At 45.4% G+C, this 17,835-nt stretch overlaps 1 protein-coding gene across 1 annotated transcript in view; it reads left to right on the top strand.

Annotated features, from left to right (window-relative positions):
• Myo5c (myosin VC) overlaps window positions 1–17,835 on the top strand; it is a 92,101-nt gene that overhangs the window by 24,111 nt on the left and 50,155 nt on the right. The window contains exons 9-13 of the mRNA XM_027925940.3: window positions 3,042–3,148; window positions 6,653–6,918; window positions 11,021–11,102; window positions 13,585–13,725; window positions 15,548–15,673. Of these exons, the coding sequence (XP_027781741.2) occupies window positions 3,042–3,148; window positions 6,653–6,918; window positions 11,021–11,102; window positions 13,585–13,725; window positions 15,548–15,673 (722 nt within the window). The remainder of the gene's footprint in view (window positions 1–3,041; window positions 3,149–6,652; window positions 6,919–11,020; window positions 11,103–13,584; window positions 13,726–15,547; window positions 15,674–17,835) is intronic.

Raw genomic sequence — 17,835 nt, 5'->3', positions numbered from 1 at the left:
CAGTGTGTCTTGTCTAAACTTGGAAGTCTCCCAATGACCCCATGCCAGGCAGGTGCCAGAGGTCCATTGACTGTGTAGGATGGGACCAGATAACCCCATAGTCACCCTGAGATTGCCATCATCACATGACCCCACAAACAGTGGTCGAGTGCTATGTCAATTTCATGATCTCTAAACCTGTACTTTCCAACCCAGAAGCCACAGCTGCAAGTGACTGTTCCATTTACTTTTAATCAATGTGAAATAAAATGTAAAATTCAATTCCTCAGTTGTACTAGGCATGTTTCTAGTGCTCACAGCCATGTGTGACTAACAGCTACCTTATTATACAACACAGCAATGAGATTTCTCTGTCACCATGGAAACCTAGAACAGCATATCTAACAATGCAAATCCCTTGCTTATACTTCTGGTCCCATTGACTTGTCTTTTTGATTGAATCTTGGTATTATCTTTCTTATAGATCATCTCCAGGGCAGAATGCCTATCTTGAATCATATGGAGGCTTATAACACACTTGGGCACATCATCCTGTTTAAAATTTGCTCGCTGGGCATGGTAGAACAGGCCTGTAATCCCAGCAGCTCAAGGGGCTAAGGCAAGAGGAGCACAAGTTCAAAGCCAGCCTTGGCAACTTATTGAGGCCCTAAGCAACTTAGCGAGACCCTGTCTCAGAACTAACAATGAAAAGGACTGGGGATGTGGCTGGAGTTCAATCCCTGGTTCCAAAAAAAAAAAAAAAAGTGCTTAATGATTGTTGGTTGACTAGTCTATTGGTGGTGTTTGTTATAGAGAAATGGGCAACTTAGCATCAAGGCCATCTAGTTCAATACTCAAATCCACTCCACACCATGCCCAGTGAATGAGCCTCTGGACTCTGCTCAAAGTCTTTTCCTTTGCCTGGCCCCGGGTCCTAGAACACACTGGGGTGAATGGGGTGAAGTCAGGATGGCTTGATGAACTCTGCAGGTCTTGTCACGTACTGCAGTGGGCACTGGTGCTAAGCTGCCTATATAGTAAACACCTAGGATGACCTTGGGTGAGTTTCCTAACATTTCTATGCCTTCGTTTCCTCCTCTGTAAAATGGGAACAATTCTAGCACTTCACATAGTTGTCCTGAGCATTAGATGGAAGTACTGAGAACAGGGACTGCTGGGGTCCCACTTGCTTTCCCTCTGGTCCTGCTCCGAGGTATCTCAGCTGGCTGAGAAGCAGCCCCCTGAGGAAGCGGAAGGCTAAGAGTTTTGATAGAAAGCGCTTTTCCTCTGTTCTTTCTTCCTCATTTGATTCACCCACTGATCCTTGCCATGACCTCTGACCTCTGACAGAAAGAACAGCCTGGAAATGGCCAGACCTCGCCTGGACCTCAGGCTGGAGAACCACCACCAGGCTGCTGCTCCTCGTAGTCTAATCCAGGCCGGTGTTACTTTCGTGTGACTTTGACTTCACACATCACATCAGAGTACTTATTCCACCTTTTTCTTTATAGAAGGCATGGAGTAGTGAAGGGTTTCATTATGGATCACAGAGAACTGATAGGAGTGCCAGTCTCTGCATTTTTAGTTGCTTTGCTTCGCCCCTTACTTACCTGTTATTTATTGCGTGGATGACCTGGGAGACAGGTCTGTCCTTCATGGTGTGTGTGTGTGGCAGGGGAGGCTGGGGGTTAGCTAGCTCCAGTGGGAAGGCAGCAAATGCCTGGACTGGGTTTGAGCTGGAGTCTTCCGGATATTTTTGGTTTCGAATCTTTTGGGATTTCAGCTTTATTTAGGCTTTGAAGTAGAGAAGACTCATTAGGTCTTGGAATTATGTAAGCATGTTACCTACCTGCTAATAAAATATTCCAGATTTCCTCAAGTGAGAAGAGTGGGTGATAGTCGCTCTTCTCTGGGCTTGGGAACTGCTCCATTTTGCTTAGAGGGAGTCAGGGGAGGCATCGGCCTCCACTCCAGTGTGGACTCAGGAGCTTGGATAGTGCTATGAGAGAGCCCAGGTGTCTGTCCCTTCTCCTGGACTCAGCACACTGCCACTAACACACACTGGAGGGAACTTGACCCAGCAAAGCCCAGCTCTCAGCTGGCAGCTTCTTTATTGTGATTTTCAGGGCTAATAACAAAGTCTTGCCAGCAGCTAATGTCGTTTCTTTGCAGTTCTAGGAAGTGTGCTGATCCTCTCACGAGGACTGGATGTGTAATATATTCATAACTCATATTCCACCCACATCAGTCAAGGCCCTGGGGAAACATGCAGTAAACTCAAATAGGATTGAAGAGGGTTGGTCTACTTATGAAGGGACCAACACAAAGAAGTAGGTGGGGCCTAGGCAAGACCCAGGGGCAGTGGAGACCCTGGGACAGCAGCAGAGCTGTTCTCTGCTCCCTCCTTTTCAGGCCCAGAAGTGTTCTGAGAGCCTTCAAGGAGATTTAGATCAAGTCAGTATCAGGTCAGGAGTGGGGACCTCTGGCCACACAGTCGGTCAGAGGCAACTTCCCCTAGGGCCAGGGGAAGACATGCTTAGAACTTCCCTTCCTCCTTCTCTTTGATCTGCTAGGGCTCCCCACTAATCCAACCCAGCCAGGGGCCAGAGGTCATGAGAGCCCATTGCGTAGGTCCACAGAGGTCAGTTTCCTGAGAGCAGAGAATCCAGAGGGGCAGATGGGATCCCACCGGCATCTCACTTCAAAGAGAATTCCAGGGACTCATGAGCAGAAAGAGAAAAGAAAAACCTTCTAAATAAAGAAAACACACAATAAATAAGAGCTGATTCTCCTAGGAACCCCACATACAACGGCTACTCTGACATTCGTTTTTGCGCTGCTCCCCAGCAGCCATGGCAGAGGGGAAGCAGTGTTCACCTCGTGTGTACAGGAGGGTTGACTGAGAGAACAGTGAGCCGGCTTGTCCCTGGGCCCGCTTCATGCTCCCTGTCCCAGCTTTTGGCACTGATGGTTCCAGAGGGTCTTGAAAGGATCCAGGTGCTTCTCTTACTAGGAAGAAAAGAGATGCAGCATCCCTAATTTGGGGAAATATTTGTTTTCAGGTTTCAAGGAGGATTTTCAGATGGATGTTTTTAAGATCCTGGCAGCCATCCTGCACCTGGGCAACGTGCAGATCGCAGCAGTGGGCAACGAGAGATCCTTCATTAGTGTGAGTCCTGTTTGTTTGTCCTTTCTGGGTGGGAGGTTTGTGGGAAGCAGGGCTCACAGTTGAGCTGCCTTTGCATTAGCACCAGGCTCAGTTGGACCAGCTGGGCAGACTGGTTTAGCAGGAAGAAGGAAGCCAGGGTTTCCTGGGGTTGTCTTCAAAGAAGAGAGCCTCCTCCCCTTGAGATGGGGGTTGGTTGTTTCTCTGTTTTGTCTTTTTTTTTTCCCTTCAATTCAACAGATATTTATGAAGCATCCACTCTGTTCCAGGGGCTCTGGAGAACAGCATTGAAACATAAAAATCCTGTTGTGGATCTTGTGATCGGGGGAGGGAGGGCAGAAGTCACAACAAACCATTGCAAGTTCCAGGGCTGATGATATCTGTCATGAAGGAGAATAAAGCAGGGTTGGGTTGCACGGGACCCGTGCCTATTGTATAGGGTGGTCAGAAAGAGCCTTTCTGATAAGGTGGCTGCGGGCAGAGACCCAAGGGAGATGATGATGCAAATCACATCTATATCTAGGGGGAGAACTTTGGAAGTAGAGGAAGCAGCTAGTGCACAGACCCTCAGAAAAGAGATGGTATCTGAGAAACAAAAGTCAAGTCAGCAAATCTAGAGAGTGGCGAGTGTGAGTCAGGGTGGTGGACGAGACCAGAAACAGGGAGTATGTGTTGCAGATCATGTAGGGTCTTCAGGGCAGTGAACAGTTTTGGCCAAAACATTACATCCTAACACCGGTCTTAATCTACATCAGAGTGCCAGCTCCCTCTCTGAGAATATATTCCCACCTAGATTCTGCAATAGTTTACTGTATTGAATTGACACAAGATAACACTTAGCAGAAGTCTGTTCTGCAACAAATATTATGAGCAGAGATCCTGGGTAGGGGGTGTGTTTGGTTAGTCTCATCAATGTCCACATGAAGAAGAGAACAAAATGAACAACAGGTAGTAAAAATACATTTCCATGAAGCACAAAATCAGCACACCTTTATAAATTTTTGTATTACTACGTCTGTCTTCGTCCACTCTGGCTGCCATAATCATACACTGGGTGACTTTAACCACTGAAGTTTGCTCTCTCCCAGTTCTGGAGGCTGGAAGTCTGAGATGAGGGCACCAGCAGAGCTGGGTTCTGGTGAGCGCACTCTGCCTAGCTTGCAGATGGCTGCCTTCATCTTGCATCCTCACTTGGTGGAAACAGCAGGCTCTCTGCTATCTCTTCCTAAAACCCATCATGTGGGCCCCACCCTCATGACCTCAGCTAACTCTAATTACCTCCCAATGGCCCTGGCTCCAAATATCATTTCACTGGAGGATAGCTTGAATGTGTGAATTTTACAGGGTACACAAACAGCCCATAACCGTGTCTTTATTCATGTCCCCAAAATAACCGATGGGAACAGTCAATAATTTTGTGCAACCTGTGATTTCTCAACTCTCTGGCACCTGCAGTTTTGGGAGGAAAGAGCCAGTCAGAGTGGAGGGCGCACTCTGGCTGGGTGCTTTGTCCTGTGGCCTCTGGCCAGGAACTAATTCTCCTTCTGCTCCAACTCTTCCCCTTCCATCCCTGTAGTGTCCAGACCTCACCTCTTAGTTGATTCTCAAATGACTATTAAGTTGGGAGAGGTGACCTGGACCCAGGGTGAGAATATAATGTGCTTGAAGTGACAGTCCCCCTATTTCCTTGCTCGTTTATCCCAAAGATGCCGCAGTTCGTTCGGCTGCAGCAAAATAACGGGGGGGGGGGGGGGGGGGGGTGACGAATAACTTGTGTAGATTGATACAGCAGGAGTGGGAGCCGTTTATTGTAGGACAGGAGCAGTATTTATACATTCCACACAGCTTATCTAATTAGCATAAACTAGATACATCAGTCAACCAATAAGGAATCTCCACACTTAATGGCTCGCTTTTGTTACTTCTCAAACCACTCCCTCTGGCATTTTGCCAGGCACCATCCAGACTTGTTTACAAACTCTAACATTCCCCTGGCAAAATGCCAGGTGTTATTTTTGACTTGTTTACAGACTCTAACACAAAGAAGCTGAGCTTCTGCCCCTTTTCTTCTCAAGCTCTCATAGACTAAAAGTGTGATTTCCACCCAACAAATATTGTCACATTGAGCTCTATTTCATGCAAAAAGGTGGCATTTTGGAGGAGAAATTAAAATCGGTAGACGAGAAATTCTTCGTTAAGTATTCTAAGAATCTTTGTAGAAAATTACCAGCCCTAGCCAGATGCAGGGGTGCACACCTATAATCCCAGCCACTCAGGAGGCTGAGGCAGGAGGATCCCAAGGTCAAGGCCAGCCTGGGCAACTTATTGAGACCTTCTCTTAAAATAAAAATTAAAAGGGCTGAGATGTAGCTTGATGGTAGAGCCCTGAGTTCAAAAACCAGTACCACTAGGAAAAAAGAAAGAAAGAATTGCCAGTTCCATAATCATTGGTCTGGCTTTGGTACACACATATAACTCACTTACATCAGGCACTTAGAATGTTGGCCAAATTAAATTCACTTGAAGCCTTTTAAATTTTTTTTTAAACTGCTGCATCTTTGCATTTCCTTCCTAGCCTCACCTATAGCTGATTTTTTTTTTTTTTTTACTTAAAAGGTTTTGTTCCTTCTTAGAAGGAAGGAAACCAATGATTCTGCCAGTCCCCTCTCCAGCAAGGAGGTCAGGCACACCAGTTATCGTGGTGTTGGTCAGAAGGCAGCTGGGTGGACAGCGAGGAGGTGGCAGGTCTTTTTAGATTGCTTCCTCCACCCTATCCTGATGCTTCTAAGAAGCAATCACACGGATACGCTGCTGGGCTGAGATGGAAGGTCCCCTGCTTGAGACCATCCATGGTGCTCAGTTGCATGGCATCACATCCCCAGGCTAAGTGGAAAGAGCCCACAGTCCACGCTGGCTGAAGATAAACAGGAGCTTTGCTGCCCAGACCTGGAGGAGGAGTAAGAGTTGCTTGGTGCATTCAGGATAAGTCCCCCACTGCAGCCCTCGTGATGGCTAAAGAGCTAGCCCAGTCGAGGAAACCCCACCAGCTCTGTCTGCCACAACATCCAGGCACCTCCTGGGCCAGCCCACCTAGGTAGACTCCTGACTACACTAGGTGGGCTAGTAGGTGCACATCCTGACAGATGACCTGGTGTGGTGCCAAGGGAAGAGAGAGGGCTGGGGGTTGGTTCCACGTGCACAGGAGCTTCCATGACCCCTATCATTATTGATGCTCTTTGACCAGAATGAAGATGTACAGGTGGGACACAGCCCTGGTGGGCCCACCATCACAGCCATGGTGCCTGCTCAGGGACAGGTGCGGGATTCGTGTCACTAGAGTCCCTCTTGATTTGCTCCACTACCTTAGGCCTGGTCTCCCTCCTGCCAGCTCCTCTTCCACTCTCACACAGGCCCCAGTGCAGGCAAGGGACAAGGACCAGGACTGGTGGGGTGGTGCTGCGTTACATGTCTGAGCAGTCCTGACAAGGTTTGTGCTTGCTTTTAAAGGAGGATGACAGTCACCTGAAGGTGTTCTGCGAGCTCCTGGGTCTGGAGAATAGCAAAGTCGCTCAGTGGCTATGCAACCGTAAAATTGTCACAACCTCTGAGACAGTGGTGAAACCCATGACCAGGCCCCAGGCCATCAACGCCAGGGATGCGCTGGCCAAAAAGATCTATGCTCACCTGTTTGACTTCATTGTGGAGAGAATTAACCAAGCATTGCAGTTTTCAGGCAAGCAGCACACTTTTATTGGTGTTTTGGACATTTATGGGTAAGATTCTCTTCAGTGAGCCTGTTTTTTCTCACTTAGATGTCAATGACCACTTCCTTCTGTTTTGAATTTTGTGTTTTTCATGGTTACGAGGATGGGGTTCTCTGTTTTCCATGTATAGACTAAGTGCACTCTCCTGGGTCATGGTATCTTTTATTCAGAGTGCATAAACAAATGTGAAACTAATCACGGCCAACATCAAGCGCTCATCGCATGCCAGCACCCATAGGTTTCCATGCACTTTCTTTTTGAGTCCTTAAACAACATGACGACTGCCCTCGTTTTAGAGTTGCGGCAATCAAGGCTTGGAAAGAGTCCATACCTTGTTCACGGCTGCCCCACTGGCAGGAGAGCTCAGTGCTGTGAAGCCCACTTCTGTTTCCCCCGGAGGCCCCTGAGGCATACAGCCCTGCAGCACTTTTCTGGTTCACAGAAGTAACAGTCACAGCTGACCAGCTCCTGGCCATGCTGCAAGGCCTGAGGCTGATTCAAACCCAATTTCTCACTTGCACCCGCCTAAGTAAAGCCTTTCCCAGGGTGGGATGATAAGCTCCACCCCTTCTCCCCGAGATCTACACTTGGTCTCACCCTGGACTTTGTTCTTTTCCTTCTCTCTACCCACCCTGCTTTTCTGAATCTCAGATCCGGCTCCAGCTGAGGATGCCTACAGAGTGGCAGAGTAGAAGCTGGCATGGAGCAGGGCTTGAGGGGTTTGTCAACCACCCAGGCTTCTGTTTGTTAGCAACTGACCCCAGATGCTCTGTCCCTCCCCCAGGACCACCCACCACCCCCAGCTTTTCAGGAGGAGAAGGGGAAGTTTGTCCCATGAAAGGCATTGTAGAGTATTCCACCTAGACTGGAAGTCCCCACACCCTGGTGACAAGCAGCTCAACTGACTCTCCCCATGTAAAGAGAGAGCTAGCTGTGCCCTGGGACTTCACGCCCCTGCTGCTGCCTGCTGTGGACATGGGGAGGGTGTAGGGGCCACTGCCAAGCCCTTGAGTTTTCACCCAGATAGAGTCAGCTCTTCCCACAGCTGATTCAGGAGAGACAATGCCACAAAAGAGTTACTGTTTATTTAGACTCTAATACATATGGCTCCCAAATAATGGTTTCTGTCAACAGTTATAAAATACTAATACATTACTGGGAGAGTCTAGTAAATTATTTACCTTATGTTGTTCCAAGAAAGAATTTGAGCAGCCAGTAAAATTTTAAGTAAACTTTAAAAAAAAAAGTAATAGGCTGGTTTAAAATCGTCTCTTTCATTATGATGGGAATTTGTGACTATTGTTATTCCAGGTTCTTCTCTGTGTTTTAAAAACTAACTTCAAAAATAAAGGTGCATGCCTCTAATCCCAGTGACTCAGGAGACTAAGTTAGGAGGATAGCAAGTTTGAGGCCAGCCTCAGCAACTTAGTGAAACTCTGTCTTAAAATAAAAAGTAAAAAGGGATGGGGTGGTACTCAGTGGTAGAGTGCTCCTGGGTTCAATCCCAGCACTGCCAATAAGTAAATAAATAATAGAATATATTATTTATGTATAATATACTTAAGAATATATTATTTCCTATTTTCATCCAATAAACAAACATTTGCCAGTTACTGTATTGGGCTGCAATTGGGGAACAGAGTAGACGCAGAGTCCAGGCCCTCTGGGGACTTAGTTTCAGTGGGTAGGCAGACAGGTAGGTAGGAACAGGGCTGATACCTTGGGGGAGTCGGTGAGTGTGCTGGAGGTGAGCGGGTTGGGAATGTGAAGGAGCAGCGAGTGAGGAGCCTGGCAGGCCAGCCAGACCCGGGTCCAATGGGCCTGTGGACCACCGAAATAAAGACTTTGGTTTTTTCATCTAAGCAGACAAACCTGAGCAAGAGTATTTGTGAATTACAAGAACTTGTTTGCGTATATTTACAATTTTAATTTAAAAATGGAATTCCTCTTCAGAAATTATAAAAGTCACGTGGCTGCTGCCACCCATGAATTCATGGTCACCCTCTAAAACGCAAGTGCCCCCTCAAAGAGGCAGAGCTCTAGGGTGGAGCAAATCTTTCCCTCTTTCTCCAGCATGCCTGTGTGCAGACTAACCCTCACCAGTGCAGACCCCGAAACTTCTGAGAGCTCAGCTTGACCTGGAAATAAGGAAGCGTTGGAGGACGAGTAAACTCTTTACTCTTTGAAGATGAGTAAAGCCCAAGTTGTGAGCTTTGAGGTTTAAGATTCAAGTGAAACAAAGGCCATGACTCGCCAGCCTGCGGTGTGCTTATGTTCTTTGGTTGGAAAGAACTGGGTCTGAGAATCAGAGCGAAGGAGTAAGCTCGGTAGCAGACCAGCTGTGTGTCCCCCAGGGAGTCACAGGACCTCTCCAAATTTCAGTTCCTGTGTCTGTTAGACAGGCCTCTCACAGGGTTACTGAAATGGAAAATTATGAAGGACCTTGAAAACCATCAGTGTTGTCCAACTGCAAAGTGGTATTCTACTCAACAAGCCTCTGGCATTTTAAGTCATAAGTTTAGGTCTTCCCATAGGTTTTGTTTGAAATTTCAGTTTAGAGTGCATGAAAATAATCACTGACATTTGACATTCTGCTTTGTTCTGGAAAGCCCCATCCTTGGTCTGGCTGTGGGCTTTGGAACATGATGAGGCCCATTTGATTCTCCCCCAGTTCTCTCCTCCTTGTCCAGATCAGCCTCCAGACTTCTGAACCACCGAAGATGAGGTGGAACAGGGCCACAGAGCTGTGTGCATCCTGCTGCTGCTCTGAGTCCCCCTGAAGCTGTCTAGAGGACGGTCCAGGCCCTTAACTGGCCAGGAAATTCTAAACTGAGCCAAAATGGCTCAGTCAAGTGAGACTCAGGGGCCCCATGGTTGGAGCTGGCAGAATCTCTCAGGATTAGAGCGATTAAGAACAAAGCCTTTGGAGGCACCAGGAACTGGGCCAAATAGCCTTCTGGCAGCACTTGCAGGTCTTCGCCATAGTCACCTTCCCCTCTGTACAGTGGGGTCACCGAGTCCTGCACATGGGGCGGAGTTAAGGTGAAAGGAGTTGATGTGTGTGTGTATGTGCTGACACCTAAAAGCCTGAGCCAGTTCCTCCCAGCAGGGTGCTCCTCTGGCAGGTGGCGGATTTGGGGTTGTGATTTGTTTGTCCTGCACCATGTTTTACAAAGGGAATGATTCACCTAAAAGTTCAGATTTCTGCTCTTTCTTGAGAATCAGGTGATCTAATTTCCCAGCCTACATTCATCTATGGCTGCTGCAGCTGGCAGGAGCCAAGTAGCAGCTGCCCCTAGGACAATCCCATTTGCCATGGCTCCTCGGAGTTCACTATTGTGTGATAGTCAGCCTGTTTCCCATTTGTGCCTCCTGGCTGGCTGCTCCGGGCTCTTGAGTTTGCAACTCCCGGGCAACCACAGAGACAGCTATTGAAAGCCTGAATGTGGAGGCAGGACCATTTGTGCCCTGCCCCGTGTGGGGTCTGTGGGGCCATGGGATATTAAATGACCTTGTCTTTTCCTTCCAGGAACTGCAAAATCCAACCTTGGGGAGGGAAATTCATGCTGCCTCTCTGTGCAGTGGGCAGGGAGTGAGGATATAGGACCCACATGACTTTCTCACTGAAAGCATGGACAGTCCTGTCAGTCTGGCTCACAGCTAAATTCTGACACAAGCTGTGTGATCTCAGACAAGTTTCCCAACCTCTAGAGTCATTTCCTGGTCTATAAAAAGAGGATGATAATGCTGGCATCATTCTTGAATGGATTAAATGGGTACATCATATTGGGACATGCCTGTTTAAATGCCTGGCTTTGGGTAGGTGTATTGTACATAACCAGATTCCCTCTTGGAGATAATGAGGAAAAATGTAATTTATAAACTTCCAGGATATTAAAACTGGAAGCCTAGAGGTACATTTAAAACTTGGAGAAAACAGCAAACTTTTAAGCTATGAAATTTGTCAGAAAGGAAAATAAAACCTCTGGATTCAATCCTAGCACACACACACACACACACACACACACATACACACACCATTTGCCTATAAATGGATGCATATGTCCTACTTCCTTTTTTTAAATTTAAATTTGTTTAAACTGTATTTCAGTTTTGAAACCTTTGATGTGAACAGCTTTGAACAATTCTGCATCAATTATGCTAATGAAAAGCTGCAACAACAGTTTAACCTGGTAGGTGACTTTTCTACCTTCTTGGAACTAGGTCTCAGCCCTGAGCCAGTAAGAGGCCTGGTCTTGCTTTCCTCCATCTTCAAATTTCCCAATTGTTAAGAGAGCCTCATGCTGAGTCCCTGTGCCACCTTGTGGCCATATTTTGAAATCGCACCCTCTTGTCTTTCATTTCATCCTTTTTGAGCCTCCAGCCAACTTTTGAGCTTTGGGTCATCACCTGCCCAGACCCTCTATGCAGCCAGGATAAACCATTTAGTTTCCTGAAGACTCCACTGTCTTGTGAGCCTCTGTATCTTTGCATCTGCCTTAACCCACCTGCTCCTGTCCTTTCCCCATTGCTTCATCTTCACTGGGAGAACTCAGGCTTTTTGAGATTTACTCTCCATGAGGGTCTTCTGTGCTGCCTTCTGTCTTTTTGGGGTTAGGAAACATTCTTCTGTGCTTGCTTCTATCACATGGAATTATCATTATTTGCATGCATGCCTCTAAATACACGTGGGCACTCAGAGAGGCCAGGTCTTGTGTTCTTTGTCTCTCTTGGTTCAGTGCCTGCTTCAGTGCATCAGTACTAACAGCAGATGGCTGAGGAATATGGGAATGAGCTTCTGCAACCTGAATTTAAAGCAAGTCATAGGTAGTACCTTCCTAATTACAGAATCAAATATGTCCTCTTGTGGAAAGAGAGACAAGAGATGGATTCCAATTTTTTCCACAGTGGGAAAATTCATTTATTCAAAAGCAAATTTGCTGAGTGCAGAGTATGTATGCCAGATGCTGAATTGAGTGCTGAGACACTTTGTAAAAACTGTTGGCTATGTGTTACTTATGGATATTTTGGCATTTTGATATTGCTATATGTATTAAATACAATTGTTACCTCTTAAGTACCCTGGATTCAGGAATTTTATTGAATTCATTTTTTTAAAAATTCCTTTGCAGCACTTATGCTTTGCTTCTAACCATAGATCAATGAAATTAAAGATTGCTGGATATCAGTCTGTGTTGGCTCTATCACAAGCTAGTATGGTACTTTTATGCCGGCTTCCTCATTTTGAGGTTTGGTTATTGAAGAGCAATCTGAAAAGCTAAAATGCTTTAGTCATTAGCATTGTCCTTTAGCTTCCATCTTAAACTTTGGCTGCATTTCCTTAGAAAGAAGTTTGATTCCTGTTCATAATAAAAAATGCATTTTAAAATCCTAACAGTTACTCCAAGGAAAGCTTATCACTGTTAGTACCCAGCATCCGGGCATTTCATTCTCCTACACAACACCCCCCCCCCCCCCCCCCCCCCCCCCCGTCCCCAGGAGAAGGCAGCATGACACTGGAGACACCACAGGCTTTGGCTTACACCCTTCCTCTCCTCCATCTTTGTGTCATCGTGCAGACCCCTGTCCCCACAGGGTGTTACCCTCACAGGTCACATGATCTCTGCTGAGGACTCTCATCTCTGGGCTGTGCATCTGGCTGCTGCTGGGCTGCACAGATGCTCCGAGGCTCAACAGGAACAAGTTCAGAAATGAACTGGCTACCTTGCCCTCTTAGCCTGCTCACCCTCCTACCCGCCTTGCTCCTTTTCGTGGTTAAACCAATAGGGTTGACCTGTGTCCTGAGCCCACCATTCACCCTATCCCCTGTCCTCTTCCCTTCTCCTCAGCCCTCCCCTTCCCCTAGTCCTTGCTTTGCTTCTCAGCCACCAAATAACACTGGGCTGAGTCTTACTGTCTCTAGTCTTGCCCTCTTCAAAGCCACTCCAGGTGTCATCCTGACCTTCCTGCTTTATTCCTCATTGGCTCGAGGCCACAAGACCTGAATTCTCTAGGGAGGACATGAAGGCCTTGTATAATTGACTTGTGCCATCCTCTGCCATCTCATCACCTCCTCGTCACTGTGATACCCTAAACCTGTACAAGGTTCACCTCTCAACCACCTATCGAACCATCCTCACTGCAATTCTGCTGTTCTTGCTCCTCCCCTCAGCCAGCCACTTGCCAGCCAAAACTTCTTTTGTCCTCCAGGGGAGCCTGAGCCCTGTCCCCTGGGAAGCCTCTTTAGTACCCTCATGGCCCCAACAAGTGGTCCACACAGATCTCTAAGTTGTGGGTTTCTCACAATGGCTGTGCAGCAAGCATCCTCAGATAGCTGCCCCTGCCTGCCCACCCCTCGCCAGTCTGCTGCAGGCCCAAGAGGTTGAATCTGCTGGGAGCAGGGAGGGCCTCCAGGACCATACTGAGTACCATGCTGAGATGGTGGTGACACTAGGAGGTGGGGACCCACTAAGACCCAGTGGGACAATGACAGTTATACCCACATTAGAAGCTCGGGACATTGGTCCTAAAAAAGGGGGGTTGCCAACAAAGATCTTTCTGTTTAAACTTTAATGTAACCATCAATCCTTTATCTATTTTCCCAAATGCTTGCACCCTGCTCTTTGGGAGCATGCTCCAATATTCTACTTACCATATTAACTTTTGGGTACCCAGCATGTCTTTAAACTTGAACAAGAAGAATATATGAAGGAAGACATCCCTTGGACTCTGATAGATTTTTATGACAACCAGCCAGTTATTGACCTAATTGAAGCAAAGATGGGCATTTTGGAATTACTGGATGAAGAATGTTTGGTAAGTTTAAAAAAAATTTTTTTAATGATCTTATCCTTTTTTTTTCCTTTATTTTTGAGCAATATTTGTAAAGTCTTATGTCTTACCTAATTGATGGGATATTAATTCTGGGACAGTAATGATGACAGGACCCCAGGGGCCAGGTGGCCCTCCCTCCCTCGGCAAATGTATGCCACCCTTGGGCAGCAGACAGGACATCTTGGTGACGTCCAGCAAGGAGGTGGTCTCTGAGGCTGCACCCCAGTGCACCATGTGCCCAAAATAGGCCTGGAAACAGCAGATGACGCCCTGCTGTTGTTAATGACTCACAAGAAATGAGTTTTCTTTTCCTGGTTCTTGTGAGTCACCAGGAGGTGTAGCTGAAAAATCAACACCATATGATGTAGAGAAGAGGTCTCTAGGAGTTGTCCTGGGAGGAGCAGCTGTACAGTGGGTCAGTCCAACAGTGTTCCACCAGAATAATCCCCAAGGAGTGTTAATGTTTTGGCTATAAATGACATATTTTGATACTTAAACATAGCTTTTGTTTTTTTCCCAAAGATTTATTGTATTAAAAATAATGCTGATGGGACTGGAGTTGTGGCTCAGTGGTAGAGCGCTCACATAGTACATGCGAGGCCCTAGGTTCAATTCTCAGCACCACATAAAATAAATAAATAAATAAAATAAAGATTAAAATAATAATAATAATAATAATAATAATAATAATAATAATAACATTGAAGGCTTTTGGTGATTTCTCCTTAGAATTCTCCATTCCAAGATTCTTCTCACAAATTGTCCTTTCCAATGCCACCTGTGCCTCGGCCCTTATAGTCTGTAGAATTAAAGGGCAGGCATCAGGGCCAAGTGTTCTGGAATGATCCACAAGGCACAGGGTGCCAAGGCCAAAGCTGCTAGGAAATATTTATATCTATTCTACACAGGTATTTCCTAGGTGAATCATAAACACCTAATGCAGAAGTCACTTAGACACAGTGAGGTATTAAAGTCACAGAGTTTGGGCTGAATTTAACTGATAGTTTCAAAATCACCAGCATCAAGAGCAAGTTTTACAAGGAGCTCAGTTTGAGGAGGTAAGATCTTAATTCAAGGTGGTAGTTACTTAGGTAAGAAAACCCATTATTCTGAAGCAGACCTGGAGAGGACACAGGCAGGTGCCAGTTCTGACCCACTGTGCCGAAAAGGAAGCCATACTCCTGTCATGGGACCCATTGTGTTTTTCCTGAACTCTGAGACTTCTTTTGGAAGAATCACAAAATATTGCCCATTTTTATTTTGCACAAGTTGCAGAAATTTTTAAAAAATGATTACACAGCCATTTCCACTTAGTTTGAAAAGTTCTGTTCTTCTAAAAGGACATTGGTATACCCATTTAAATCTCACTACATACCACAAATTATACACAATTATTAGTCAACAATAATTTTAGAAACTACCCTAAAGGTTATTAAGATCAAAGATAGATTAATGTCTACAGGGTTCTTGTTGTTTTAATGAGAGAGGGAGGAGATGGATGTGGTGGTGCACACCTGTAATTCTAGTGACTTGGGAGGCTGAGGCAGGAGGATCACAAGTTCAAGGGCCAGCCTCAGCAACTTAGCAAGACCCTAAGCAACTTAGTGAGACCCTGTATCAAAATAAAAAATAAAAAGGGCTGAGGCTGGGGCTCAGTGGTAGACTACTCCTGAGTTCAATCTCAGTATCAACAAACAAACAAACAAGAAGGGAGGGCCTCCACCTATATCAGTGCTTTTCTCACCTCCATCATCTTTCATCTCTCACTTTCTTACTTGCTGTTTGATTTGCGATTCTCTTCCAGTTACCACATGGAACTGATGAAAATTGGCTTCAAAAGCTGTATAATAATTTTGTCAACAAGAACTCCTTATTTGAAAAACCCAGAATGTCAAGCGCATCCTTTATCATTCAGCACTTTGCCGATAAGGTACGGTGAGGTCTTGCGCATTCTCTACCCAGGAACGGTACGGCTTCCCAAAGGAATGGGCTGCAGCTTTTCTGGAGGGGTTCAAATCCCACGTAGCTTGTAGCTTTGATGAAGGATACCTGCACAAATGTGTCTAGGTAATGATGCTTAATTTGTTTTTATTACAAAGTATGTCAAATCTCAACTGGACTGCTTTAAAGACAAATGTGTCATTAATGGATTTTATTTCTGATTTTTAGAATTTTGATTTTTGACATTTGGTAAATCCATTAACCTTTTCCAATTTTTTTTCTCTATAAGCTTGGGATAATCAAGTAGAATAACTGTTTTCAGTGATGAAAGCTATTTCTTTTTGTGTGTGTGGTTTTCCTTTTTTATTAAACCAGAATATCTTTATTATAGTGACAACATAGGGTAACTCAAGGTGATCAGTTTTCAATTTCATCTTTGTTTTCTATACAGCTCCTTTTTATTTTACTTTTTACTAAGCAGATATTACTTTTGTAAGGAGATAAATAATTTTAAAAATCTCTTCATAGAAAGCTTAGAAAATAGAAGGCAAAAAAGAAAACTTGTCATAAGTGCCTGCCCTGAATGCACATTCTTGTTTGTTTCCCTTCCTTGGGGGAACTCCTGCTCTCTGTCCATTTCCTGCTGGCTGTTACTGGGGGCTGGACGAGGGGACAATGACCTAGAAAGGGGTAACACCTTTGTGGGTCAGAGGAGTACTGTTAAATATGATATAATGCTTAGAGTCTTTCAGATGGGTTCCTGAAAAGATGTCTATGAAATAAATGATGGTATGCCAAACTGTCATTCATAATGTCAGGGTTCTAGTTTTGTGGGGAAAAGGAAAAGAAGAAACAATTAGACTCCATAAAAATCACATGAGATTTAGTTCAAGGGTCTATCTTTATTCATAGTTTTTATACATATCCTTCTCTCATCTACTACTTCCAAGAAGTACCCCTTTAAAATAACTAGCAGCATTTTGGACTATGTGGAGGAAAAAAAAAAAAAAACATACACACTATAGGTTAGATTAGATTCTGGGTCTAATCAGCTGAAGGAATAAAACCCTTCTGAGATCAAGGTAGCTGGGCTTACATGCAGCAGCTTGCTCCGTAATCCCTCAATCCCAGAGGTCCCACAAAGGCACCCAGCTGCTTGGACCACTGGGTCTGCAAATGGTCTCCCTCAACCCACAAAGCTCTCTATTGGGTAGACCTCCGTCCATTTATACTAGTGGTTCTCACCATCATTCAGGAAGAATTTGTGCAACAACCCATGCACTTCATTCACAGGGCAGTGTTTACAAACAGCCAGTGCTCCTGGTTCCTGATCTACCAGCAAGGACTCTTCCTCACCTTGGGGCTACCAGGTGACACTGCTCCAGACCTCAGCACCCCCAAAGGCCTGTGTGCTCAGAGTCAACTCTTAAAAATTTTGTTTTTGCAGTGCTGGGGTTCAGACTCAGGGCCTTTCACATGCTAGGCAAATGCTCTACCACTGAGCCACATCTGCAGCTTTATAATTAATTTCTGGTGTATTTTAAATTTATTATATATATATATATATTTATGTATTTTTAATTATATATATATATATATATATATATATATATATATATATATCATATTGAATCTTACAATCCAGAGGCAGAAACTATGAGGTTTTGAATGTTTAGACAGCCACCCTGGATTTGCTTGAGGGATTTGAGAAGCCTTACTAACCAGAAAGTACATGGAGTTTTTTGTTTTGTTTTGTTTTAAGCCAAATTTAAGCATTGCAAGCATTTACCCACTCGCAGCCTGACATTGAGGGCTCAGTGAGTGCTCAGCTCAGTGGGCAGTGGGTAGTTTTTGTTTCCTTTCTTGCATATGGATGCTCATTTACGAAAACAGCATTGGACCCAATGGTCACCACTCAGTTTTTTCCTCCTGTTGGTGGCATCCCAAGCAAAGGCAGCCCTAAGCTTGGTTTTCTTGTATGAACTGCACATGCTACAGGAAAGGAGTGGTCACCTGTGGCCAGAGGGCACCCACAGGTGAGTGCAGTGTGGTCAGTGTCCGCAGGAGCACCTGGCTCTGTATATCAGAAGACCCATCCCCCACTTCCTAAACTAACCTGTAAAGGGATTGCTATGATAAACAGGAACCTCC

This window comes from Marmota flaviventris, chromosome 2 (genome assembly GCF_047511675.1).
Source record: "Marmota flaviventris isolate mMarFla1 chromosome 2, mMarFla1.hap1, whole genome shotgun sequence".
In the NCBI taxonomy this organism is placed as follows: Eukaryota; Metazoa; Chordata; class Mammalia; order Rodentia; family Sciuridae; genus Marmota; species Marmota flaviventris.
This window is presented reverse-complemented; position numbering and strand designations above follow the sequence as displayed.